The 27,090-nt window shown below is 47.1% G+C and overlaps 3 protein-coding genes across 13 annotated transcripts in view; 1 reads left to right on the top strand and 2 right to left on the bottom strand.

Annotated features, from left to right (window-relative positions):
- The window catches only part of ADAM17 (ADAM metallopeptidase domain 17), a 52,202-nt gene extending 45,212 nt beyond the window's left edge, over window positions 1-6,990 (top strand). For 6 of the 11 annotated variants that reach the window (XM_060309115.2, XM_030844554.3, XM_070046823.1 and 3 more), the window contains 5 exons: window positions 1,092-1,222; window positions 1,976-2,054; window positions 2,810-2,898; window positions 4,577-4,627; window positions 5,102-6,989. In XM_060309115.2, coding sequence (XP_060165098.1) covers window positions 1,092-1,222; window positions 1,976-2,054; window positions 2,810-2,898; window positions 4,577-4,627; window positions 5,102-5,461 — 710 coding nt within the window. In that variant the 3' untranslated portion in view covers window positions 5,462-6,989. Of the gene's footprint in view, window positions 1-1,091; window positions 1,223-1,975; window positions 2,055-2,809; window positions 2,899-3,627 lie in introns of all 11 variants that reach the window. The other 5 variants (XM_060309111.2, XM_030844552.3, XR_009566092.1 and 2 more) reach the window with 4 other exon arrangements.
- Window positions 192-19,609, bottom strand: IAH1 (isoamyl acetate hydrolyzing esterase 1 (putative)). The gene is made up of 6 exons (XM_070046824.1): window positions 19,493-19,609; window positions 13,095-13,242; window positions 10,683-10,856; window positions 8,737-8,858; window positions 6,976-7,339; window positions 192-6,444 (listed from the first exon to the last, which is right to left on the bottom strand). Exons 1-3 carry the CDS (start codon window positions 19,571-19,573, stop codon window positions 10,723-10,725), a joined length of 363 nt encoding a protein of 120 aa, XP_069902925.1. The 5' UTR covers window positions 19,574-19,609; the 3' UTR covers window positions 192-6,444; window positions 6,976-7,339; window positions 8,737-8,858; window positions 10,683-10,722.
- A 2,196-nt stretch (window positions 19,610-21,805) lies between these two features.
- Window positions 21,806-27,090, bottom strand: part of CPSF3 (cleavage and polyadenylation specific factor 3) — a 43,772-nt gene continuing 38,487 nt past the window's right edge. The window contains exons 16-18 of the mRNA XM_030844558.3: window positions 26,359-26,428; window positions 24,218-24,314; window positions 21,806-22,439 (exon numbers count right to left, since the gene is read on the bottom strand). Of these exons, the coding sequence (XP_030700418.1) occupies window positions 22,338-22,439; window positions 24,218-24,314; window positions 26,359-26,428 (269 nt within the window). The 3' untranslated portion in view covers window positions 21,806-22,337. The remainder of the gene's footprint in view (window positions 22,440-24,217; window positions 24,315-26,358; window positions 26,429-27,090) is intronic.

A 27,090-nucleotide genomic window follows, 5' to 3' on the forward strand; every position in this document is an offset into this window, starting at 1 on the left:
AGGCCCGGGTCCCCCCTCTGTCGGGACGTCTGCTGGGCCAGCCGCCGCCGCTCCCTGCCAGACGCCTGGGGCAGGGACCTCTCAGCCACGGCCTCTGGGACTCTTGTCCTCAGATTTCCACACTGTTTTTGGAACCCTTGGGTCTGAGGAAGGGCCTGAGGGACTGGCTGGGCTCTGAGCTCCCCGCCCTCCATCGGAGAGAGTTCTGCTGCTTTCACAACAAAAATCCCAGAAGTCAGAACCCCTGGGATGGGCACTTAGCGTCCACACAGTGGAGCACGCGGCTCTTCCAGGTGGAATAACATGTAAATAAAGGTAACACACAGTCAACGTCAGATGATTTATTCAGTGAGCGGCAAGAGGCTTGGGGTGCCCTGGAAGCACGCATAGTAAGTGCCCAGGAAATGCTGATACGTGAATGAATGAGGAGAAGGGTTTTGTTTTCCCTTTAAAGTGGTTTTGCTTGTTTTTGTGTTCTGGCTGATTTCAGTTTTTCCTAAGAGGTCAAGTAAAGATTGTCCCGAGTTATACGGCCTGTTGACCTTTTGGACATTCCTGCCGTTTGTACGTGTGCCAAATACCCCATGTGCTGTCGGAGGGTGGTGTCCATGGAGGGGAGAGGTCGTGCTTAGGCCGCGGTGCTCCTGTCGCTTGTGGGTCACTCAGATCTGCCCCCGAGGCTGGCAGTTCTGTCACAGTGGCTTGGCTCTCGCTGGAGCCTTGGCTTTCCAGACTGTGCTGGAAACTGAGAAGCCAAGGATTGAAAGCCGCAGCGTAATAACGCTGGGACGAAGGGAATCATTTAGCATTATGAAGGGTTTGAAGTAGAGAGAATCTGCCTTTTAATCTCTTAAAGGAAACTTTTCTGTGTAAATCGTTTTTACCTTTTGCTTTACCTGTCTGAGGGCTGAGGAGCCTGAACTCAGGAGTTACTCCTTGGCAGGGGGAGGGGAGGGGAGGGGAGGGGTGTGAAACCAGGATCATATTCGCTGTTGGAATAAAAAATGAGTGCGATTCCTTCCCTGCGGGAGCGGGGTAGGAGGGGGACAGGCAGGAGGAGAGCGCGTGTCTAAGAGGCTCTGCTGTTTCAGAAACCGACAACTCGTGCAAGGTGTGCTGCAGGGACCCCTCGGGCCGCTGCCTGCCCTATGTCGACGCCGAACAGAAGAACTTATTTTTGAGGAAGGGAAAGCCCTGTACAGTAGGATTTTGTGACATGAATGTGAGTATTTATTTATCTGCAGCTTTTTCTCTAACAGCCAGATGTGAAGTTTTTATTTTGTAAATGCTGGGTTTTGCAAATGGAAGGGAATCAGAGCACAGATGCTCACATGTCTATCCGTTGTCGTTGTGTGAGAGTCTAGTTACGTACTGTGCGTGTGACCTCGGAGGACCAGGTGCTCTCAGGAGACTGGGCAGGACCTGGGGGACTTTGTGGTAAAGCTGAGTTTGAGGCAGGGAGTCCTACTTACTTGGTTTTCTGGGCTAATTATAGAAGTCACTAATTCTGCAGGATTGCAAGCTCTGATTTTGAAATGGGTGCCGAGTGGGCAGGAAAGACCTACGGGCAGCTTGACTCGCCTAAGTCAGACCCTTCTGCTGTCCACAGAAACACGGTTTTATCCCTGCACTGTCACGGGGAGGGCTTAAGGGCTCGAGAGGCTTCTCTGGCAGTGTGTGTGTGAGATCAGTGCAGTCCTTACTGGAATTGGCCCATCTTTAACAAACTGGTTTTCTTGAGTTTTGTCTTCTGGTAATTCTAAATCCACTTATAAAAATGGACTGAGTGTGGAGTGTCAGTGACAGAGAATGCTACCTTCTTAGGTACCCATTCCAGTGTGTCAGAGATGGCTCTCCGGGCCGTTTGGTTTCAGTGGAGCCCTTTTCGTGTTAATTATGTGTTTGACTTGAAGGCAGCCATGTTCCTTCTAAATGCATGGCCGCTGGGGTAATGACGGGTGCTTTCTGTTCACAGGGCAAATGTGAGAAGCGAGTGCAGGATGTCATTGAGCGGTTCTGGGAGTTCATTGACAAGCTGAGCATCAATACTTTCGGTACGTGGTTTCCCCAGGTGGGTGGTTGCTTGGAACTGAGCTGATTTCACTGATGACGTTAGAAAAGTGTGGTTTCAGACTGATAGGCCCTAATCGTGCAATAGAAGATGGAAATAGTTACCACTTTTGTTCTGAAACGACTTCGTTGGCTAAAACAAAGTGGACACATTATAGGTCTGCCCCTGTGTAGCATGGATGCACAAATTTTAAAACAAGGGAAGTAAAAATACTGGCTTCTTTACTAAAAAATGAACATGTGACAGCGTAAGTGTCCTTCAGTCCTATAGATTGCAAAGCTGAATCCTGCTTGATATAAGAGTCATTTATTTAAAAGTGGGCCTCAGACTTTGCAGAAGCAAGGATGCACTGTGTCCTCTAGGGCTCATAAGTTAGGGTTTAGTCACAAAAACAATAGTACCCAGACAGCATCAGCGTTGTCCTCGCAAGCATTGTTCCTAGTAGGAGCCTCCTCCAGGATGAGTCTCCTGCACTGTCCCTCCGGGGACTGTGTGGGCCCTCCTGTGATGTGATCTGTTCTCCACAAGCACATGGGTCCATTCTGGGGAGAGCTCCCGTGTGTGGGGGGACAGCTGGGTGTAGAGCAGATGGCACAGAAACGCTTCTCGGTACCAGCCCAGTTGTTATATCCCGCCAGCAGTCTGTGCCGTTTGACACGTGATAGTACTCTAAGAACGTTGCATTTTCAATTTCTAAAGTACTTGGTCAAGACATTCACTGTTTGGAATTGTTCACAGGGAAGTTTTTAGCAGACAACATCGTAGGCTCCGTCCTAGTTTTCTCCTTGATATTTTGGATTCCTTTCAGCATTCTGGTCCATTGTGTGGTAAGTCACCAGTTTTTAAGTAATGAAACATTTTATTAAAATTTTGAGCAACTCGAACCATGTTATCTTCGGAAAAGATAAAAATTTCTTCTTAGAAAAATCTGACCTGCTGTTTCCAATGACATTTTTGGTGCTATCCCTGGGAAAGCATTTTTTGTAAAAAGATTAACTAATGGTCTCTAAAAAAAATTACGTATTTTGTGCACGGATGTTTCGCTCTCATGTATAATTTCTGAGTTTTATACTTCTAAGCACAGGAGACTGGTTAACTGGGCTTGTCCAGGACCTCTGAGGAGTGAAGCTTCTAAACGAGCGCGCCCAGGCTGACTTTGCTGTGGCAGAGCAGATGCCAAACAGCAGCATTCCAGACATGCTGCCCCATCAGGTCTGCAGTCTTGGCAGCGTCGTCTGGGGTGCTCGCTCAGATGCTTCCACATGAGGAGAGGGAGCCGTCTTCTTTATTGTTCAAAATGAGGAACAGTTAACAGTTGAATAGGGCTTTGAGAAACTCCAGGCACTTTATGAAGTTTGATTTTGAAACGGGTGCTGAGTGGGTAGGAAAGACCTACGGGCAGCTTGACTCGCCTAAGTCAGACCCTTCTGCTGGCCACAGAAACACGATTTTATCCCTGTGCTGTCACGGGGAGGGCTTCAGGGGCTCGAGAGGCTTCGCTGGGCGGCCTGGTCCTGTTTTCCCGAAAATTTCTTTCTCCAGAAATTTTCTTATAGATCCGTTCTCCTTGCTTCTGTGGGAAAAGGAGGATTTGTCTGCTGTGTAGATGAGGACGTCAGAGCCAGGCTTCCAGGCCTGTGCCCTGAAACCCCTGCGCGGGGCCCTCCCGCGAGCACGTGGGATGCTCCGGCCCGGCGAGCTCTCCGGTCTTCATGGCCCCGTGCCTTCCCTCGGCTGCGCGCTCTCACTGAACGGCTCTTCTCTCGGGCGGCGAGCCTGCCGGACGCCAGGAGGAGCCCTGCGAAAGCGGAGCGATGTTAAACGGGACGCGGTGGAGGCTTTGACAGATGGGCGACGGTGCCGTCCATTACGGTCGCTTTTACCCGAGAGTCAGACCTGCGTGGTTTACGGCGAGTTACGACTGTGGACCGAGAGGCCTGATGCTCAATTTCTGCGCAGGGCTGCCGATGGGAGGGCGGGCAGTGGCTTGTCTCTGACCTCAGCGGCCGTTCAGGGCAGCCAGGCTGGAAGCCAGGCCCTGGGCAGGGACCGAGGGCGGAGGGCGGACCACGTGTCCAGCCTTCTGCAGGGTGTGTGTCAGGACTCGAGGCCTGGCGCCGCCAAGAGCTGGGGCCACAGCGACCCTGGACACGGCCAGGAGGAGTGACGAGGCTCTGGTGGGCTGGGTCGCTGCGAGGCCAGCGCTGGCCGCACGGAGCCGCCCTCGTTCCTACCCGGGGCGGGGCCTCAGACACCAGAGCTTAAACCTTGCCTGTTTCCTTACTTAACGCCAAAAAACACATTTCTTTGACGTGCAGAGCAAACACTTGGGCAGAACCCTTAAAGCGTGGCTGCAAAGTTCCTCCTCCTCTGCGCGACCTGCTTCCACTTTGTACACCTCCAGCTCTGAGTTAGTTCTTCCCCGGACAGTAGGAGGGGCTCATGAGGAAGGGGCGCTGAACGGAGCTGTTCGCAGGAGTGACGCTGCTCTGCTCTTCTTTCTAGGATAAGAAACTGGACAAGCAGTTTGAATCGCTGTCTCTGTTCCACCCCAGTGTAAGTATCTCTCACGAGTCGTTCTCGGTTGTATTTTGAGGTCTGCTAAGCAGAGACCTTCACTGGCCTCCCCAGCAAGAGCCACCAGCCTTTCCAGCGGCGCCGTCTCTGGCAGGAAGGTCCTGGGGTAGCAGGAGGGATCTAGGTTGGATGCTAAGGTCAGTTCTCATGACAGTGACGGTGAACGTTTGCTAGTCGCTTGGATGGTCAGCCCTGAGTGGTCAGCTGTTCAGCACGGGCTTAGTTTAACACTGAGAGAGCTTTTCCTGTCTTCGGATCCTGACAGCGTTGTTTCTCGTGAGTCTCCTTTGGGTCTTCAAACGGCGGCGTGTCAGGACTTGAACACTAACCGCTCGAGTCGCTTCTTGGGGTGCCTTCCCCAGCGTGGGGATCAGGGTGCCGATGGGCGCGGCCATCTGCCGGGTGAGGCTGGGACTGTGGGACCTGGGGTGCACCTACTCGGTGTCTTTCCAGAACGTCGAGATGCTCAGCAGCATGGATTCCGCGTCGGTTCGCATCATCAAGCCCTTTCCCGCGCCCCCGACCCCGGGCCGCCTGCAGCCCCCGCAGCCTGCCCCTGCGGTGCCCCCCGCGCCTTTGGTGCCTGTGGCCCCAAAGCTGGACCACCAGCGGATGGACACCATCCAGGAGGACCCCAGCACGGATTCGCACGCCGACGAGGATGGCTTCGAGAAGGACCCCTTCCCAAATAGCAGCGCAGCCGCCAAGTCGTTCGAGGACCTCACGGACCATCCGGTCACCAGAAGCGAAAAGCCCTCGTCCTTTAAGCTGCAGCGTCAGAACCGCATTAACAGCAAGGAAACCGAGTGCTAGTTCAGGACCGCGTCCCGAGCGCTCTGACTTCCGTGTGCAGAATATTTTTATAGATTTGACCTCAAATCACTGCAGTTTTTGTGAAGATTTGGGAGAAAAAAAGGAAGTGACTTCACAGCAGATGCCGGTCATGTGTTTGGACTTCCTTTGCATATGTAATACTTGTGTGGTCAGGCCCTTTTCCTTCTGAAGAGGTAAGGTGAATCTCGCTTATTTTGAGGCTTTCAGGTTTTAGTTTTTTTTGATCTTTAAGATATCCTTCAACCTCTGACGCCAAAGCAGAAACTACAGCTGGATTAGGTTATGAGTATTTACATTTTTGTAAATTAACTTTTCATACTGGGAACGGCACTGATTAGGGAGATGCTCAGTTTTTTTTTAAACACTGTAATGATCCAGCAAACTTAATGAGGCATTTAGCAGTTTCTTGTGAGGATAACTGGAACACAGAATAGATTTCTTTCTTTTGCCTTGAAGACAAAGGGAGAAAAAACCAATGTATAGATTGTCTCCAAAACGTGGCTTCTGTTTCTAGGTATTACCTAGAACTTGTAGCAGCAGAAGGGAATTACACTGCTAAATTTAGGGATAGGGTTTCTTAATTCTAAATTGTTAAGAATCTCTAATGTCTAGAATTAAAACAATCTAGCTTATAGTGAGGGTTACAAATTGTAGCTCAATGAATCTACAGAATTCTGCCAACTGTTTTAGGACCCTAGGTAGCTGGGCAGTTTTTGTGTGTTTCTGAAGTATCTTCATGTGTCAATACTGTCACCATCCTCTTAAAACATTCGCCATTCAGAAAGAGCCTGAACTACTTCAGAATAAGAAAGTTATGGTCGCCTCTTCTCAAACACTAGTGGCCAAGGATGCACAGGAGATGGTTCGGGTGCGACGTGCTGGCCTGGGGCTTTCTCCCCACACGACTGATTGGTACTTACCCGTTACTTCTTCATCTAGTGCTTCAGTATGGTCTGCATCTACTGTGTGAAGGATAGAAACCATCAGGTTGAATTCTGATTTCCTTTTAAAAGCTTCTTTCCCCTGCTAAGTATTGAAATGTGCTCACCAGCGAGCACATTTTAACTGAGATAACTTGTAAGCTTTGAGAGCAATCAGCCAAACCTGTGACAAATCGTATCTTTTTTTCTAAGGATGTTTGTTACGCAGATAAACCTGTTACACTAATACTTGAACTTGTACCTTGTGGTATTTGCTGTCTTTTAACTAGTCATAATATTCTTATATTATAGTTAACACTTTTGCAATCTGATATAAGGTGAGTGGGGGGTGAGTGGGGTGTGTGGGTGTATGTATGAGAGTGAAATGGTTCCCAGCTGAATGTAAGAAACCATTTTTTATAAAATTGTGACTTTTTAAAAAACCAACACTGTCTTTACCTTTTTTCCATTTATAAAATTAATAAGCTGCTCAGGGTATATTTTGTAGCTGTGGCACTGATCTGATGACACCTGCATCCATCAATAAATATTTATTATCAAACCACGACGCACCTACAAAGCTGTCCTGAAAACTTCCAATGCTTTTATTAATCTTGGTGGCAGATGTCTGTGATTTTTATTGCAGGGTCATGAGCAAAGGTTTAAACTTCTCTGACCACTTATCTTGGGGTCTTTGTGCACTGGCGACTTCCTGTTCTGTAGATTAACAGCTGGACTTGGTTTTAGGTGACTAGTGGGCCCCGTCTCCCAGAAGACTTAGTTCTGGTTTTGCTTCTGCTATGTCTCGCCAGTAAGGGAGCAACAAAAGCAGTGAAGAGACTTTCTCCTCTATCGAAGGCCAAAGATAGGAGAACAAAAACTCATTTCCTTTTGGTGATAAATGTAGTCCGTCTGACAAACAGGAAGAAGAAAAGTCCTGTAAGGGGAAGAGAACACAGTTAAAGGGGTGGCTGGTCTCCCAGCTGTGGCCCCAGGCGGCGAGTCCCCGGCCTGAACAGCAGCCTCTGGTGCTGAGTTAGCTCATCAAATGCTCCCACGCCCTTTGTGGAGGGACAGTGTCTGCATATGACACATGGAGCGTCACAGAACCTCACACCATTAATGAGCGCCTGAGCCGAAGTGTCCTTCCAAGTCAGCAGACGGAAGAAGAGGATCAATGAGTGAGTACAGCACGTTGATGTAGCCAACAAAGTGAAAAATTTGTTACAAGAGCTCAGGGCCCAGTGTGTCAAATTGTTTTTGACTCTTCTCAGTCTAGGAATTAAATTGACAGGCACAGTATTAGATGAAAAGACTTTGTACTGTCCAGAGTCCAGACGCCCCACCCCTGGAGCCCCTTCTCCTTTGGGGAAGAATCCTTTCCCTATGCGGGAGCTCCGCCCATCCCCATTAGAACTTGGAACTGGTTCATGACTTGCAGACCAGGGATTCCGATTAGCCGCACTCCTCCCGGGCCTTAGTTTTCTCATCTCTGCTGTGTTTGTTTGGTCAGCTGATCGCTGAGGAAGACCTTCCCAGCTCTGGACTCTTAATACGTTAGGTAAGTCTAAAAGGACTTCAAAGAGCCACTAGCCCAGCAGTCTGCAGTTTCCTTTTCTCTAGCAGCATTACTTTTCCAAGCCATCTCAGGTGGAAGCGTAACGCAGACAAAAACACAGCTCTGGGTGCTGGCTCAGCAGTCACGTGGCCAAGCCTGCTCCCGACCTGGGAACGCACAAGGTGGGTCAAGTCCACTCAGGGTGCAGAGGAACACAAACATGGCCTTCTCGTCTGCAGTGGGGCTGCTGGGTCCCACGTAAGCGCGCGTTTATTTAACTGTACAGGAGGCTGTCGTGCTGTCTTCCGGGGTGGCTGTGTCATTCTGCACGGGGACTGGCTTTTCACCTTTTATATTTGTAACTGGGCTTTCTGGCTATAAACCAATTAGAACTCCATACCTCAACTATGAATTGTAGTTAATACCATATTCTACTTAAATGCATTGTTCTGCCTCTTTTAACTTTCCCCCGCTCCACATTATAAACTTGGCCTAGGTCTTCTTAACATGACCCATTTATTGCTCATTCATTGCACTACGTGCCAACTCCTATCAAAGGGGGTCCCAGAGCATGGCACCGGTACAGCACCAGGCCAAGCACGGTGCTGGGTGTGCAGGCGGCCCTGCAGCTCCTCCACTCCAGCCAACGTTTTCATTCCATTTGGTGAAAAGGACAACTGTCTCACCCACTCAGAGCTGCTCCAGGAGGACAGTGCACAGCCTGGTCACTTCTGCGTGACCCTACTCACCCGACAGGACCGAGCATGCCACTATACCTGACTGTCCTTCTGCATCAGGGTCCACAGGTCAAGTGCATCAATCCCACAGTCCTGGGCTACTTGTAAACAGGCCCTGGCATATTCACCGACGACCGAGTTGAGGCGATTTAATTTGCACCCTATGGAGAAGAGAAAATCCAACTGCTGGATTTTATGCAACCGATAAACCCAAGTGCTGGTCTTTGTGCAAGTTCTACTACCCGGAGGGTTTCTCAGTTCAAGCGAACAGGCGTGTGCTTACAGACCCAAAGTGGGCCAGCCACGGGGCTTGGGGGACACAGGACGGGCCTCACGGGTCACTAGTGTGCTGCCCTCCCCAGCACAGGACCAAGGACGATGGGGATGAGAGGCCATGGAGGGCATCTAGAGGACACCGAATAGACACAGAGGCAGAAAAGGCCGGGGTAGCTGAGCGGCTTGGCTGGAGTGCAGGCCAGAGGCGAACGGAGTTGGGCAGGTGACCGCTACGGGGTGTGGTGGGGAGGACCGCTGGGCTCAGGCCCCGAATTGTTATGTGTAATGAGAAGCCACAGCCACGTAGTGGAAAAGTCACTTGTAGACTTTGGACCAGAGAAGGCGAGAGCTGGAAGGGAGCACAGAGGTCACTCAGGCCAGCCTGGGGGTCAGCAACCTTTCTCTGCCATGGGCTGGACAGGAGTCAGGCTTTACGGGCAACTATTCAGCCCTGCCGTCACAGCTCCAAAGTAGCCACGGACACCATGTAAACCGTGGGCCTGGCCAGTGCAGCTACTTGTTGTAGGCGATGGGGCGTCGTTTGCCCACCGCCCCCGCAGTGTGGGGACTCTCACACTCAGGTACAGCAGGATCACCGGGGGATGCACTGGGCGCTCCCCTAGACTTCTGCTTCCACAGGTCTGGGATGAGTCCAAGAATCTGCACTTCTGCCAAGTTCCCAGATGACACTGATCTGCTAATCTGGGACCACGGGAGAACCACACGTGGTCCAAAGTCATAAACCTGGCTAAAACTAGAGTGATACAGCAGGACTCATTACACACACGTCTACAAGAGTGCAGCAGTCTCATGAGAGGTGCCCACCGCATTCTAGATACAGATTTTTTTATTCTATTATAGTCCATTAAAAAAATGTCACAACTCACTTGGTTTCGCGATCTGCGCATGGGTTGTGACCTGCAACGTGAGAAGCACTGAGCTCTGGCCGCACTCCTCTGCCCGTCCAGGCTCAGCCTGAATGCTTCCTGTAGCGACTTTCCACCTCACAAGTGATCATTTTGACCTAAAATCGCCCTTGATGGTGCCCATGGGGGTCTTCCCTTTGCCCTCTGGAGCTAACAAGCAGGGCCTTCTGTCCTCTTTATGTGACGGCGCCCTTCAAATATGTGATGACAGCTGGCCTAGCTCCCCTGCTAGCCCAACAGCAGTTACTGGGTTCCAGTCATCTCTGTATCCTGCGCACCTGGCCAGGTCCTGGTATAGCACATAAAAGTGCCAAGATGCATAGTTGGTGGGGACAGAACAGGAGCCAGAACCCTGGCGCTGGTGAGCCCCGGAGCAGCCTCCGATCACTCAACCACCAGTTGGCAGCGGCAACTGGTGGCAGCGGAGAAGGGGCCATGTGCAGGTGGAAATGGGCAAAGCAACCTCCCCCTGCCGTTCAGAAGTCAGGAGACACCCCGAGTGCGGATGTCAGTGTCAAAGCGCAGCCAGCCCGACCCTCAGCGCCACGGCGGTGGCCTCCTGTGCACCCCGGAGTCGGGCAGATACCAGGCCCGGGGCCTGACTCACGCACGGCCAGAATCCTTTTCTGTGTCACGCTACGACATGCTGGGAGCTCTGCTTTAACTTCTGTCGACTAAAGCAGACAGACGGGAATTCACAGGCCCCTAAGAAGCCGAGGCCCCAGGCTGGAGACCAGGTCCCACCTGCTCCTCCCCGGGCCTGGCATCCGGGCCCGCACTCACCTGAGCTCAGGAGCTCACCCGCTCCTGTCCCCGTGCGGCCTCACAGAGCAGCGGGCGGTGGCGTGATGCGGATAAGCCTGCTCTCGGGCACGCCCACGGACTGCAGGTGCTGCACCGTGCTCGTCAGGTTTGCCACGTACTCCTCCAGGGGGATGCGCTGCTTGGGGTTCTCACCTGTTTGGGAGGAACGCGGACACTTCAGCCCAAATGCACATTTGCTGTAAGTGATGACAATTAAGGTTAATGCACATTCACAAATGGGCATAACTCGTGACGTCGCTGGGGAACTGTTTAGTGCCAAGCGCAGAAAGAGAAGAGGGAAGAGTTCAAGTACAGGGTCCTACATAAAACAGACTCCAAAGGCTCTGGCTCGGGGCCTTGTAAGCGCTCGTCTTTCCTCCTTTACTGGTCATGTGGCTATTAGTCAATTAGGCTGAATTTGTTAAGAAGTAAGACCTGCGCTGGGCAGTGAGCCTGCCCAGGTTCTAGCCCGGCTTTGTCACTGGCTAGCCACGTGCCCTTGGACAAATGATCAGCCTTTCTGTACCTCCGTTTCCTCGCTGGTAAAATGAGGATGACAGTAGGGTCTACCTCATAGGGTAGCTGTGAAAATTACATCAGCAAAGTGTGTAAGGCACTTAGAGCAAGGTGCCTGCTGGGAAGGAAGCCCTCAATAAATAAACTAAGCAACAGCTAACGTCACTGCAAAGGATTCCTTCTAGACAGGCTCACACACGGCTCCCTGCAGGCCATTTGCAAACCACACGTAAGTATAATCTAGGAGAAAAGTAACAGCACTCATGGTCCTGCCACCCAGAAAACCACTGCTGGCACTTGGTCATCTTCTTCCCAGTCTTTTCCATGCAGATATGGAGACTTAGAAAAAAGAGGGATCACACTGAAGATAAACGACCATATTGTGCTTTTTTTCACATAACATTATGAGCATCTCTGTTCCTACAAAAAGTCCTCAAAACCATGGTGTTTAGGTGTCGGGTGACCACACTGGATGCTTCTGTTTCCTTACTGTGCAGCATTCTAATGTTTTGCTATTATAAATACCTGTGCATAGAAGTCTTTACACATATACCTGGCTGCATTACATACTAGGTGTTTCCTTAGGCTGGGTTTCTAGATGAGGGAAGTCTCTAGGGAAGCTTTCCAGAAAGGTTTCAAGTTTTCCCACCAGTACTGTAAGAGTGCCTGTTTTCCACACTTGTCAGCTGTAAGTATTACTGCTTAAAACCATGGATTTGAGAGTCAAAAAACCAAAACTCCTTGTTTCAGTTTTCATTTTGTGGATAACAGAAGTTTTACACATTTTCAAACATGTACTGGCTACTAAATTTCTCCTGTTTCGATTACCTGTTTCTGCCTTTGCCTATTTTTTAAACTGGAGTTAACATTTTTCTTAATTGATTTCTACATTAAAGACATTAACCTTTTGTCTCTCATGCTTTTGCAAACATTTTCCTTAATGTGTCATTTTCTTCTTTTAATAGTTTTTTTGACACAGCTAATTTATTTCACAAATCTATTTTTTCCTTTGCAGTTTCCTCCACTGCAATTTCCTCTAAGTTTTTATACTTAGAAAGTATTTCTCCTTGTCCTATATTTGATAGAAATTCACCTGTTTGAAAACTTCTGGGTTTTTTTTGGAGCGAGCTTACAGTCTCCACTAACACCTGTAGTCTATGCTCTCACAGGCGGCAAGACTTCCTTGCATCACAGTCAGCAGCTGTCCCTTCCTTCCCTTCTCTCCAGCCTCACCGGAGAGGCCCGACCGTGTGCCTGTTAATAGCAGACCTTCGCTGCCGGGGGTGGGGCATGGGAGAAGCCTCTGGAAGCTGACTACTCTTCTCCTTTATGCTGAGCAGAGGGCTCTCCTTTCACGAGTAGGAAAGGAAGAAAGGCCTGTGCCTCTAGTCACAGCAGCAGTTCTTCCAAAAATATGGAGACATGTCTCCTGTTCAGACCTGCTTCCCATCGCCCAGGAGTCAAGCCTGTGCTGGGTCACGGTGCTGCTGCCCTGAGCTACCCTTTCTCCATCAGTGTGAGTCACACAGCAAGGTGTCCAGTTTGACCTCTCTGCTGCCAACTACATCAACTAAAGAGAAAGAAACATTAGAAATTGAGCACAGCACTACTGGACTCTAAAAAACAGTCAAGTGCTTGAAATTTTAGGTCTGCCAATGACCCAGGCATGTAGAAAATAAGTCGGAAATAAAATTCACTGACATTAAAGAAAGCCAGAAGAAATACAAGGAAGTAAACTCAGGGAACTCATTATAAATTTGGCAAAACTTTACCTACTGGGAGATAGGTAAACAGATGAAAAAAGTATATAAATTTAAGTTTGCCCTAACGAAAAAAACAATTAAAAATGAACTAGGAAAACAAGAATGCCTTTACCTTTTAGCGCACTGTCACTGGCACCGAAGAAAACTGTACCTGCTGCTGGGCTGTCCAAACTGCTCCCCTTCCGGTTAGCCTCGCGAGGATAATCTTCACCCATCTGGTATTGTAACCCGAAAATCCACGATTCAGAACATCGCATTTTCTGAAATGAAAAAGTTTTAAAGATGAATTGTAGGGACTTCCCTGGTGGCACAGTGGTTAAGAATCCGCCTGCCGATGCAGGAGACATGAGTTCGAGCCCTGGCCCGGGAAGATCCCACATGCCGCGGAACAACTAAGCCCGTGCGCCACAACTACTAAGCCTGTGCCCTAGGGCCCGAGAGCCACAACTACTGAGCCCACGTGCCACAACTACTGAGCCCACGTGCCACAACTACTGAAGCCCACGCACCTAGAGTCCGTGCTCCGCAACGAGAAGCCACCGCAGTGAGAAGCCCGCGCACCACAATGAACAGCAGCCCCTGCTCGCCGCAACTAGAGAAAGCCTGCGCACAATGAAGACCCAATGCAGCCAAAAAAATAAATTAAAAAATAAAATTTAAAATAATAATAATAAAAAAGAATAATTGTGAGCAAAGAACTATTTCTGGTCGCCTGTAGGCAACCTTCCGTGTGGGAGGGTGTGCTTGGGCTCACAGTGCCCGCTCTGTGCCATGGCCCTGCTGCTTGCCCAGGTGTCACTTTGGTAAGATCAGAGCAGCAGCAGAGTTGAGGCATGTTCGTCGCCTTCATGGTTCCAAGATGTAGCAAGTCCATCCCATTCCTTGACGAGAGAGGTTATGAATAATAATGAACAGAGGGGCTATGCAGACTAGCTGATTTCATGCATGGTCAGCGGGGTACTTTTGAAATGGAGTTTACAGCAGGCAGGTATTAAAGGTAGAAAGGCACTAATAAGCTGGAACTCTAATGGGATAAGCGTACACGGAATTCCTGAGACTTATTTTACAGACCGTTTTTTAAGGGGAGGTTTAGGTTTACGGAAAGACTGAGCAGAAGGTACAGACTTCCCCTAACCCCCAGCCCCACTCCCCGACGACCTACACCACCCACCAGTGGGTGCATTTGTTACAGGTGCCAAACTACACTGACACACGGTTCTCATTATTACCCGGTGGTTTTGATTCAGTAGTTTTAGTAAATATGTATTAGCTGTGTTTCAGTTTAAACCAGTTTAACGGGCATTTTATTCCTTCTTAAAAATGTATGATTTGATTCATAGTACTGTATGGTATACGGAAAAAACCAACCATGGAAACTGAGCTGGCTGCCTGCGTTAGAATCCCAGCTCCAACACTGAGTAGCTGTGACTTCGGGTAGGTTTGTAGATGTTTCAAGTTGTCCACTAAAAAAAATTTTTTTCCCAATGAATCTCCAACTTCAATTGATGGTTAGCAAACCGATGTGGTTAATTTTGGTGTACGGTTCAAATTCCTACATATAAGCAACTAAGCAGAGAAGCCAGGGCACCAAGAAATAACTGCAGGCCAAGGGCCAGGCACCGGAGGCCAGAGGACTGCAGGGGGGACTCCTGTTGGATGCTTCTCAGCATCTATAAGCCTTCGGGGCAACAAAATTTCAGCCACGTTTATTTCTAAGTGTGGTTCTTGTGTTTTTAGTGTGTAACGATTACAAAATGCTGATTAGCCATTTTAAAGCCTCCACTTAGAATACTTTAAAATGGAACACTCTAGAATTTTGACAAGTCTGTCTTACATCCATCCAGTAGTTCAGTCACGCACGGCAGCACTTTAAAAAGCAAGAGGCAGGCGGAGCGGCTGGGCCCGTGAGCCATGGCCGCTGAGCCTGCGTGTCCAGAGCCTGTGCTCCACAACGGGAGAGGCCACAACAGCGAGAGGCCCGCGTACCGCAAAAAAAAAAAAAAAAAAAAAAGCAAGAGGCAGAACAGCTCCCTCCCTGAGGCCTGTATGCTGTGGCAGTGACGCAGAGCAGCCAGTGCCTGGATCTCGCTGCCCTCGACTGGCAAGGAGGCCTTGACAACTTACTTAATTTCTCCGGGCCTCAGTCTTCCCAGCTGTGAGAGATGAACACTAATACCCAATCTGCTAGGATATGTGAAGATTAAAAGTAATGTAGTGGCCAGATACGTACAAGGAGCTCAATAAATGCCAGCCATTATAAATTTTAAAAAATATATATATCATTATTATGAGGCTGTGAACCAAAAAAACTGCTAGTGAGGCCCATGGTTGAAACTGTTAAAGTTCCCTTCTGAAAGGGGAAGAATATCTGAATTTCTCTGGATTGAATAACATAATCAATAGTGCCCAAGTTATTCAAAAGGCTGGAAGAAACTGGAAAATTAAGAAAGGTTTTTACATGAATTCCTGGCTAATAACAGGTATTTAAGTTCAGATGAAGTTGGGAAAAGGATAGGAATTAACTAAAAGATTCCTTCCAAAACATCCAGGCTCTGTAAGATTGATTGCCTTCCAGAAAAAATGTAAATTAAGTTTTTATAAATGACAACAGGCAAGACCATATCTTTAAAAGCAAACAGAAGCTTTTAAAAACTGAAAAAGGTGAGTTTTTTCTAACCTTTCAAACCAAGTATTTTTGGTTAAATACTTGGATAAGGCTAAAAAAAGATTGATGAAAATATATCAATAAATTAAAAGCATTTAAGTGGATTTAAGAATGGTTAAAATGCTTTTTGTACTGAGTATACAAAGATCTTATTTAAAGCTAAAACTTAAGGACGTCACTATGGGACACAATTACATATTTTAAATTTATTGCTATCCACGTAGTTAGTACAGAAGGGCAGTCACAGTAAGGTGACTCTTAATAACCTTCGAACTTGGAAGTTAGGTGAAATTAAAACACTGAATCAAGTCAGTTCTGGGCCTTGCACGTGGCTGAAACAGACAGTCTCTGCAAAAGATTCACCCCCAGCGTCAACGTGGCTAAAGACCGCGTTCCTTCGGGCAGCTGTCGGTGTGGGACAAAGGGCGACGCTGCCGGCACACAAAGGGGGGGCTGGGCTGGAGCTGCGGTCCCTCTGCCGCGCACCCCTCCCGACACGGCCTCCTGCTTTCTCCCGTGGGCCTGCCTGGTGGAAGGTGGGCGCGCCCGCCCGCCCACAGGAGGAGCCCGCTCTGCCTGGGTTCTAGCTCCCGGGTCGCGGTGCCACTCTGGTTCACAACGGGCTCTCTCGGGCTTGGCCGAGGGCAGTGAGCCCAGGAGAGGGGAGGCGGGACTCACCCAGCTGAGGCCTCCCGGTGGCCGCTCGGTTTTGTGCCTGCTGTCACAAGATGCTTTTAAGAGTGACATAGATAAAGCCTAACAGACCACACACTGTCTGCAGCTTCTTTTCCTATAATTACTCTCAATTCTGCAAAATAACTACTTGCTAATTAAATGGTCTTCTAGCAATCACACCTGTAAACAATTCTGACAAGATTTTAGTACTAACATTATTATGTACTGGAGAAACATTTGCAATGCCTGCAGTTTTTCAGACCATTTGAATAATTATTTAGCTTTTCCATATCTTCTATTTGATGAGAAAAGGTTAATGGACTAATTAAACAGGTACTGAATTTTTAAAAAATAAGGAGCCAGTACTTATGGAGCACTTCTCACAGGCCACGCACTTGACTAAGCAGAGCACAGCAGCTGACTCACCCTCCGACAGGAGAGCAGGGCCCTTGGCATCCCCAGAGCTGGAGGATCCTGGGCGCTGGGGCCAGGCCACCTGACACTTCTTAGTTGTGTGACTTTGTTATCTACCTCTCCCCACCTTATTCTTCTCAGCTATAAGATGGATAGGAGGATGATAAATCACTGTATTACTGGGCAGTTGTAGAGATTAAATGAGACAATAAACATGAAGTATTTTAAAGTCTCTGGCACCTGAACTGGAACATTGTTTCCCTTTTAATGATTTCTGTTTGGCAAATGGAAAACCAAAATCATCACTATTTTTATTAATCTGATATATTTTAAATATTTTTTATATATCTGATATATTTTATTATTTATTTTATATATCTGATATCTTTTATAAAGAGAATCTGGGGGGAAAAATCTCTATCCAAAATTAAATCCAACTTTGGTTTTAGAATATATTTTGTATTCTTTCAATTGAACTCCTTGCTAATTATTTAAATCGTACCCACCATAACTGAAACAGACCTTGTCTTGTTTAGATAGTGAATAGCTGTATTTTCGGATCCAAGCCCCTAATATATTTTACAACTTTTAGGGTTTGGTTTCATGAGGTGGCGAAGTTTAACTGAACCTGAGCGCTGCCCTTCTCTCCCCCAACCCCTCATACACACTAACTAGGAAAGGCCTGCAAAGACAGAAAAAGGAGGAACGTACTGTTTCAAACTGCATCATTCACTCTCTTCTCCATCAATAAACTCAAGTAGGAATCTAGAAACTATCCTCACCTGACCAGCTTGTCCGCCAATGACGCTCCCCACCCACCCTGCTGGAAAGAAAACTGCAGAAAGAAAAGCCCATTACGCTTCATCAATGTAATTAGGCCATATTGCTCAGCGACTCCCCTCTTGTTTTCTCTTTGTACTCCCTGACTTCTCGGCCTTCACCATTTGCTTTGCTCCGCGGTCGTTTTAGGGATTACTAGAGCTACACCTCAGCAGCACTCTGGAAGCAAGAGGTAGTTTTCTTCCCTGTCAATTGGATTTGAGCCAATCACCTGCATTTTATTGAGACCTATATTAGACTCAGTGTTATCTAGAAAAGTTACTTAAATCTAGGTACAAGAGATGAAATCAACTGTATGTTCAGTTAGGAAGTGAAATCCACACTACACTACCTCTTCATAGTTGAAAGAATAAAGAAATTAATTACAGAACTCAGGGTGAATATTTTTTGATATACATTCCCACGGAACTTGGAGAGTCCTTACTGCCCTAGATGCCTAAAAATAATGTTACCAATTGTTAGCATACACACAGAAAACTGGTTTAGGAAGTCATGTCTGAATGTGAGAAGAATAAAACAAAATGAAAAACACCATGGGAAGGTAATTTTTAAAACGTGCTCCCCCTCCCTGAAGTAAGAACATCTATTTTTCCTTGAATGAGAGTTGAAATAATCTTGGCTGAAAAGGTGATCTGGGACCTGGGGTCCTCGGCTGCAAAGCTTGCCCCTGGACCTACGTCTCCTCCTTCAGCAACAGAATACAAAGAAACGCTAAGGGACTAAAAATAACTGCGTTCCTGCGCAGCTGGGGCAAATTATGGACAAGACACAAAAAAGGCCAAAAACCCAACTGCCACTTCTGAAGAGCAGAGAGCCAAAGCAGGGTCCTGCGCGTGCCCCCTGCGCTCAACACCGCCAGGGGGTGGGCAAAACACCTCAGCCGCCCCTCCGCCCGACCCCCTGGACACACCCCTACCCTCACCCCACGTTAAGGAACGAGCTCGCCTCCCGCCGCTCGGGCCCCTTTTTGGGGGTGGGAGCAAGGGAAACTGTTATTGTTTTCGCTCCCCTCCTGCACCTGCAGGAGCCCCAGTCAAGCCCTGCCTGAATTTCTGGACTGGCCTCTTATCCATTTCTACTGATTGGGGAGGCCAAGAACCCTGGTCGGTATCACTTGGCAGCATCTCATTCAAGAGAGCGGCGAGACGTTCCATCAGAGAAAGCACGGGGGTTGAGTGTTTTCCGCATGGAATGGGAGGTACGAAACTGCAGGAAGTGCTTCAGGAGCCGCCGTGATCTGTGCAAGGTGACGCCCCAGGAAGCTCCGCGTGGCACACAAAGCACTGTTCCCGCTGTGAGCAAATTCAAAGTACCTTTCAGGGAAAAGGACAACAGCCACTGACCAGGAAGACACTACGATGAACACAACATGCCAGGTCTTCCCAAAATCCCTATGAAAAATAACACAGAAAGGAAGGAGCGGCCAGCCCAGGCCCTGGCACTCCCAGCGCGTGGCGTGGACAAGTCCCTGAACTTCCCTGCACTTCGTCTCATCCGTCAAACAGGCCCCCTAAGACTAAACGGAACGTGTGTCCAGGACTGCGAAGCCGCGCTGCCCTCCTGAAGATGTCATCCTCCCTGAAGTTACCAACACCGAGAAATGAACCAATGCCAGGGTGTCACGAAGGGGCCCTGGAGGCGGCGGGGACACGACGCTCTGTGAGCGTCCAGGCCTTGGGGCAGCATCTGCTGGGGGAAGCGGGGTGCAGGGAGGCGGCCCCGACAACTTCATAACAGTCGGGAGGAATGGGCCCCTCCCGCGCGGAGGGGAGACCCAGGAATCACCGAAGAAGCCTGGCCCGCGGCTCTCGGCCAGGGTGCCGCCCCCCCGAGGGCGCGGCGAGGACGCCCAAGAGACCGGGCCACGTGGGGGCCGAGCCGGGTTCCGCGGAATGGACGGCGCCGAGCGGCGGTACCTGGGTGGTGGAGTCGCCGAAGAGCAACACCCGAGGCCAGAGCAGAGAGCTTCCGCACACAACACCCTCGCACAGCGCCATTATACCGGTAGCCGGGAGGTGGGGCCACGCCGGATATCCGGGCGAGGCGAATAGCCGGGGGCGGGGCAAGGCCGGATATCCGGGCGGGGCGAATAGCCGGGAGGAGGGGCTCCCGGGGCGCTGGGAGGCGGAGGCGCCTGCGGAGTCCGACGCCTTCGCTCGTTGGCTGTCTTCGCCCGCTGGCTCTCTTTCCCGGGTCGCTCCGTAGGGGCTCCAGTAGCAGGGCTCCTTCGGCGACCAACCGGTCACTTTTAAGACGTGCGATAGCTGTTGCTTCTTGGAAAGCTCATTTTTGTCCGTTTACAAAAGCTTGGCCCCCTGCATGCATTCGGTTTTTGTTCACTTATCCGAGTCGTTAGATGCAGGGCGCGCGTGGCTACCCTGCCCTCGGGGAGCCTACCTGCCCTCTGGCCATTGTCGCCTGTCAGTTCCCCAGGCGGAAACCAACCCCGAAAGGAGAGCGATTTGGCGCTGCCACCAGATCCAGCATCACCCACCCCGCGAAGGTGGGTTCAGTTTGAGCGAGTCGCAAGCACTTCCAAGGGGCTCGTTCATCACGCAGCCCTCTCTTGTTAAGTAAAATTAGGCAAGCATTTGTCCAGCGTTTTGACCTCAAAGAGAAACTGACGACGTGTGCTAAAGACAGTAAGGCCGACTATCCAGGAAGGACAACGATGGTGGGCTTTGGCAGTAGGGGAGATTAGGCTAAACCCTAAATACAAGAAAGAAAAGGGATTTATAGCCAAGGAGCAGGGTGAGGGGTCAGGTGAATGTAAAAGTACTAAGAGGCGGGGTAAATCTTTGCTAAACTGCCCTGACAGAGTTCCTCCTGAAGGCAGGGCAGGGTGACATCAGGATACGGAATTTGAGCAGCTACCCAGGGGGATCAGACCAAGAGGGAGGGATTTTTGCTAAACCGACTCGGCGAGATTCTTGCTACAACTGGGCTGAAGGGGCCAAGGACAGGACCCAAGGTGGGGGGGGGGGGTGCTTAGAGAGAAGACAGAAGAGCCTGGCACAGGTTTGCTCAAGCACTTTAATGAAGTGTGACAGCTGTGATAAAATCGAGCCAGAAGGGTGTCCTGAAACAACTGAGCTTAAGGTGAAAACCAGAAGGGGAGCAGTGTGTGTTAAAATAGCTGCCGTTTCCGTGGCTTGGACGTAGGGTGTTGGGGGGGAGAGTGGCTGGAGCTGGAGAGGCAGGTAGGGCGATACAGAGCGGGACCCCGTCTTCAGGCTGGATTTCCCTGGCTTCAGCTAGAATCAACTGGGAGCTTTAAGAATGTGCTGATAAAGGACCACCACTCTAGACCAACTAACAACACTTCTGATGGTAGGTCGTGGGCATCAGTACATTTTTAATGCTCCCCAGGTGATTCCAATATGCAGCCAGGGTAGAGAACCCCTGTTAGGCCAAGTTAAGGTGTTTGGATTTCATCCTAATTAATCACAGTAAAGAAGCCCTGAAGGATTTTCAGCAGGGAGGCTTTCAGCAGATCTGTTACTTTAGGAATCAGCTATAGGGAGAGGAGGGAGGGAGGCTGGGGCAGGAACCAGAGGGGAAAAGATGACTTGGACTCCGAGCCACAGTGGCGATGAGACGAGGACAGATTCAAGAGCAATTTAGAATCCTTAACTGAAATCAGCTACCTCAGGGAGAGGGGCTAGCAGAAAGGGCTTGCCATTTTTGCTGTGTATAACCTGCGTGGTAAAGATATCACAAGTGGGTAGGTTTTTTTGTAACTTAAAAATGTTTTAACATCTATCATAACACACTCTTATATGACACTTATAAAAGGTGTCCCTTAGGCCTTTGGTTTGGGCCAAAGACAAAGTAGGGTATCTTATAGAAATAAATGTATTTGGTTTCAAGTAAAAATTCAGATTCAGGCACTGAAGTGTGTCACCAAAGCACAGGGAAGGACTAAGCAATGTCAGTGCAAATTAGTGACTGTGGCTGACCGATGGCTTTAGCTTGACAGTGAGGGTAACAGCTCTTTAGCTGCCCCTTCCCGTGCTTGTTCCCACCCCCTCTGCTGAGGGAGCAGCCAGACCCTTCACTGAAGTAGAGGCCAAAGCCGCCCTGGGCAGTTGACCTGCTCCCCCAGCACCCGGCACCCGACAATCCTGTGTCCAGTTACTTGCAAGTCTGAACTGCTCGTACTTGGAAGAAAATGGATTAATGATTAAGTTATACAGTAAATGATTCAACACACATGACGAACCCTTGAACCTGAGTCATAAAAATTATATTTTGAATATCTCTGAATTGAATGTATACATACAAAGAAAATATTGAATCTCAAAAGTCCCAATTTTACAGACATATAAATTAAGGAATTTGTCAAGAATAATGGGAGGGAAGAAATAGAAAAAGGGCTTAAAACTTTAAGTGATAATATGTAATTATTAATTCAAATTCAGAAAATGGATACGAAAATTCAAACCATCACTCATTTCCTTCCTGAAAACGGACAATAATACATTCTGTTTCAGCTGCTATGAGCAGATCTTAAAGGTTTCTTCAGTGGGAGCTGCATACAACCCCAGAAGCAGAATCAGTAACGGCAGTTAATTTAGCAGTGCTAGAATAATGGACAATGAGTTGGTAATTTAGCAGTATTCAAATAGGTGCTGCAATAAAGGCCATTTGCCATCAAAAGTAAACAGGCTACCCCAGAGAAATTAATGTATTTTATTTTAAGTAACAGAAGTAGAGTCAAGCATTACAAAAAAGTTTAACATCTACAGAGACATAAGGTTATTAGTGAACTGGCGTGAGGGCCTCATATAGTCTCTGGGCTGCCAGTTCCACCATTTCTCGGAGGGACTCATCATCTTCACTTCCTTCTTCACATTCTACAGTCTGAAAACGAGAGCACAGACATGCCTTTCAATGGAAGTGTCTAGAATTATTATATGGAAGATAAACTAATGCTCTTTAAGAACAATCGTTTCCCATAGGGGTGGGGGGCCTTGATTATTAAGAGCCAGAATCACTGCACACCTGTGGGTCTGCACCTGGATGCAGAGACATTCCCGAGAGCACGATGACTTTGTTAGAGATTAACTTTGGAAAAAAAAAAAGAATAAAGGGAAAGTCAAGTGAACTATGTTTACTTCAAAGCCCATGTTTGGATCTAGTAAATAATACTCCAAGGAATCTAGTCTGTGCAACACAAATTACTTAGCAAGCAATGGATGTGGTCATCTAATCAACATTTGGTATTAAATTTGGTTTAGATTCACTAATCATCTTTCAGTTACTCCTCAACTACAAAACACTATGCTGTTTAAAACAATTTTTATCACACAGTAAATATCCCTCATGTAAAAATTTAGGAAAGAAAAAAAAATACCCTTAATTCTATGACCTAATGATAAATCACTGTTAACATTTCAGTGCATAACCTTCTAGACTTCTGGCTATACATGTGTATTTCTTCAAAACAAAAATGGGATAATTCAGCACATTGACTATCTTGTAACTCCTCCCCACTCAATAATGTATAGGTGGACAACTCTGCACCTGAATAAATCGTTTCTAGTGGCTGTATAGATAGTATTCCATGTATAAGGGTACATCATACACATTATTTATTCAGTTATTTTATTAGATCCTACTCTTGGAAATTTAGGTCTCTTGCAGTTTTGCTAATCAATACTAAAATAGACATCCTTGTATATATATATCTTTGCTCACTTGCCTAATTATTTTCTTTGTTAAATCCTGCAAGTGGAATTGTGGATAAAGGTATTTACTTTTTGAAGGCTTTTGATGCAGATCACCAAACCGCCCTGCAGAAAGAACACACCACCTAACGTACAACCTTCTCCCTGTCCTATGTGGCACTGGAAAATAACTGTTTCCCTCTTCTTTCACCATCTCTGGGTCATATCACTGTTTAATCTGTGCCAGTATAAGCTCAAAACAGTGATATTTCATACTTTCAATTTGTATTTCCTTTAATTATTAGTGGATCTGATCTGAACATTTGTTTCATATGTTTACTGGCTCTCTATATGTCTTCTCTAGTGAATTACTTGTTTATGTTCTTAGCTTATTTTTCTATCAAGGTAAAATAAACCTAGTGTTTTCTCAAAAGAATATACAGAAGAAACCCCAAACATGTTACTTGTTTAGTAGATGAACTGCTGTAATCTTCAAAAACAACCCCGCAAGGAAGATGATACTTATTCATTTATGCTTGTGAAATAATTATAAAAGGTCTGCTGGTGCGGTGGGCGTGGGCCTCACGCTCTCAAGTTCTATTGTTTGGAAAAGCCACTTGCATCTTGCTGCAAACAGAAGAGCAGCTTCTCTGAAAGTCTGGAATCAACTGGATGCCAAAGTAGAGAAATGCTGAGGTGGATTAAGGCTTTCCATTATGAAAATGGAAAACAGTGGAGTAATAAAGACAAGGGAAATGTGTAATATGTAGCAAGTGGAAAAACGCTTATGACAGAGAAATAAAAAGGATGTAAAACCTGACATATGATAGCGTAAACACAATCTATTAAAAAAATGTAGGAAAAAAACTGGAAGAAAACGCCAAAATGCAAAAGTAAACTGCAAAATAGATGATTTTTGCTTTCACTTTATCTCCCAAGTGTCTTAAAATGTAGGAATGAACAGCTACATACCCGTGTCTCCAAGTTTATGTTAGCAGTTTTTCCATCCACTGTGACGCTAAGGATAGAACCATCTTTTACACTAACACAGTCTTCTCCAAATATGTCCCTTAAGACAAACAAAGATGCAGTATTAGGGGAAAATGCTTTACAAATATATAAAGTACAATTTTATATATTTGGGGAGAAATAATATTGAAGATAGGCCCTAGTTCTGAAGTAGAATACTGACTGTATCTACCCCTGAGATGTACTTCTTAATTATTTATTTTCACATACTTTGTTCATTTTATAATACAGGTGAAATACACAGCTATCGTTCATTAAGAATGCTCCATTCAGCAGGCATTGCACTAGGCACTTTATATACATTATCTTAACCTATATTAATTTTGGTAAGGAGCCCTTTTCACCCAGACCTGGGACTGCTATAGCCACAGGGTTGGAAACCAACCAACACAGAACCCGCTGCCTTTTTACTAGCAATGGAAATCAGCGCTCCTGCACCGGTGCCTGCTTTTTAGTTTGTATGACAGGGATGCTTTTTAAAATCAAAATGACAACACCAAGAACACTTCTGAAGATGTGTGACGGCTTCTGTAGGCAAAGTCACCATTTAAAGCCTAGCATTCATTTTTTAAAAGCCACGAAATGGCTGCTTTAAAAGATTATCAGTGTGGAATTTTGAGGAAAGGAAGGAACAGAAGTGTTAACATAAAAATCTCCAAACATGCAGAGCACCTCAAAACGTCTAGTTAAGTAACTTTCAATTTCAAAACAGAAGCATTGGGACTTCCCTGGTGGTGCAGTGATTAAGAATCCGCCTGCCAAAAAAAAAAAAAAAAAGAATCCTTCTGCCAATGCAGGGGACACGGGTTCAAACCCTGGTCTGGGAAGATCCCACATGCCGTGGAGCAACTAAGCCCGTGCACCACAATTATTGAGCCTGTGCTCTAGAGCCCACGAGCCACAACTACTGAGCCTGTGCTCTAGAGCCCGCATGCCACAACTACTGAGGCACACGCGCCTAGAGCCCGTGCTCCACAACAAGAGAAGCCACCACAAAGAGAAGCCTGCATGCTGCAACGAAGAGTAGCCCCCACTTGCTGCAACTAGAGAAAAGCCCACGTGCAGCAACAAAGACCCGATGCAGCCAAAAATAAATAAAAAATAAAAAATTTAAAAATGGAAGCATTTATTCAACAAGTATTTGAGAGATCTGCTATATGTTCAAGGCACTGTGCTAGATGCTGAAATCATAAAACTAAATTCAATCTTTTTATGTTTCCTTTTTGGGGTACAATACATAAGCTTAAGTTGTAGTTGTCCACTAAGAAAGTTTTTTAAAAAAATAAATTTATTTATCATTTGTTTTTGGCTGCGTTGGGTCTTCGTTGCTGCGCGCGGGCTTTCTCTAGTTGCGGTGAGCAGGGGCTACTCTTCATTGCGGCGCACGGGCTTCTCATTGCGGTGGCTTCTCTTGTTGAAGAGCACGGGCTCTAGGCGCCTGGGCTTCAATAGTTGTGGCACATGGGCTTAGTTGCTCCTCGGCAAGGGGAATCTTCCCGGACCAGGGCTCGAACCCATGTCCCCTGCATTGGCAGGCGTATTCTTAACCACTGTGCCACCAGGGAAGTCCCAAGAAACAGTTTTATATGATTATTTTATTTGGAAAAAACCATTCTGAAATCAGGCTTAACAAGTACTGGAGGAAAGGGGAAAGACCTAATATTTGGCATGTAAGAAAAATGAGTTTAAAGGTAATTCACAGTTTACAGATTTACTGGGAAGAGTCTAAAAAACATTCTTAACGTGGAATTCACATTTAAGGGGAAGTAAGTACGTATAATAATTCTTAAAGGTATAGTAACACTAGGTTAAGATTTTAGCACATGTCCTTGATAACAGTGCTTTATTCAGCTACTCCAGCCACGGGAAAGCATCCTGAGGCTCTATATTAAGTGAAACGTATTTCACAGGGAAGTGGCTGACCAAGCAGGTCACATGCTCTCAGAACTGGCTAGAGTGTGTAGCTAGAAGGAAGTGGTTCAAACTGCTTCACTGATAGAAACAGAGGCACCCAGACCAGTTAAGTGACCTTGTCTGACCCCACCCCCGGCACCCTGTTGAGCGGTAACGTATGCAACACTTACTGGAGCATGATCTCCAACCTCTTGCTATAAACGTGCATTTCTAATTTTTTAGAAACCTTCTGTACTGCACCTGGGGAGAAAAGCAACAGAGGGTTCAATTTCCAAATTCCTGTTTAGAATAATTTCCAAATCAATAATTAGAATGTAGCTGCTGAGAAACCAAAGTGGTTAATTGTCGAATCCTTCAAGTGACAATGTATACAGAGCATCTACCTGCTGAGGCAAATTGATATTTTCATCACTTTATTTCATGTTCTTGTTAAGGAACCACAAGTGCATTTAAGATTATTTAAAAATTTATTTCCAATGTTTCTCCGTCTTTTCCATATTTATGAGCAGAAGTGAGTGAAATTAGAACTCCAAGAGGTCTAGGAGCACATCCATCCTCAGAGACCTCTGAAGTTTTTGTTTTATCTAAAATATTAAGTAAATTTAGCAATTCTACTACATATAATGCACTTACAGTAGTTTTAATAAAATATTTAAAATAACTTGCCAGTTAGATTACTTAGCTTTTCCCCTAAAACAAAGTAATCTGACAGTTCAGGAAGATGAGCCATACTTGATCTGAAGTTTCAATATTGCCTGGGGAATATCACTAAGTACCTCCCAGTTCATCACCAGCAACAAAACAGTGAATTAACTGGTAGTTTCTCAAAAAGTTAAACAGCGAGTTAACATACGACCCAATAATTTTACTCCATAGACCCAAGAGAAATGAAAACATGTCTG

The sequence above is a fragment of the Globicephala melas genome, chromosome 12, assembly GCF_963455315.2.
Source record: "Globicephala melas chromosome 12, mGloMel1.2, whole genome shotgun sequence".
In the NCBI taxonomy this organism is placed as follows: Eukaryota; Metazoa; Chordata; class Mammalia; order Artiodactyla; family Delphinidae; genus Globicephala; species Globicephala melas.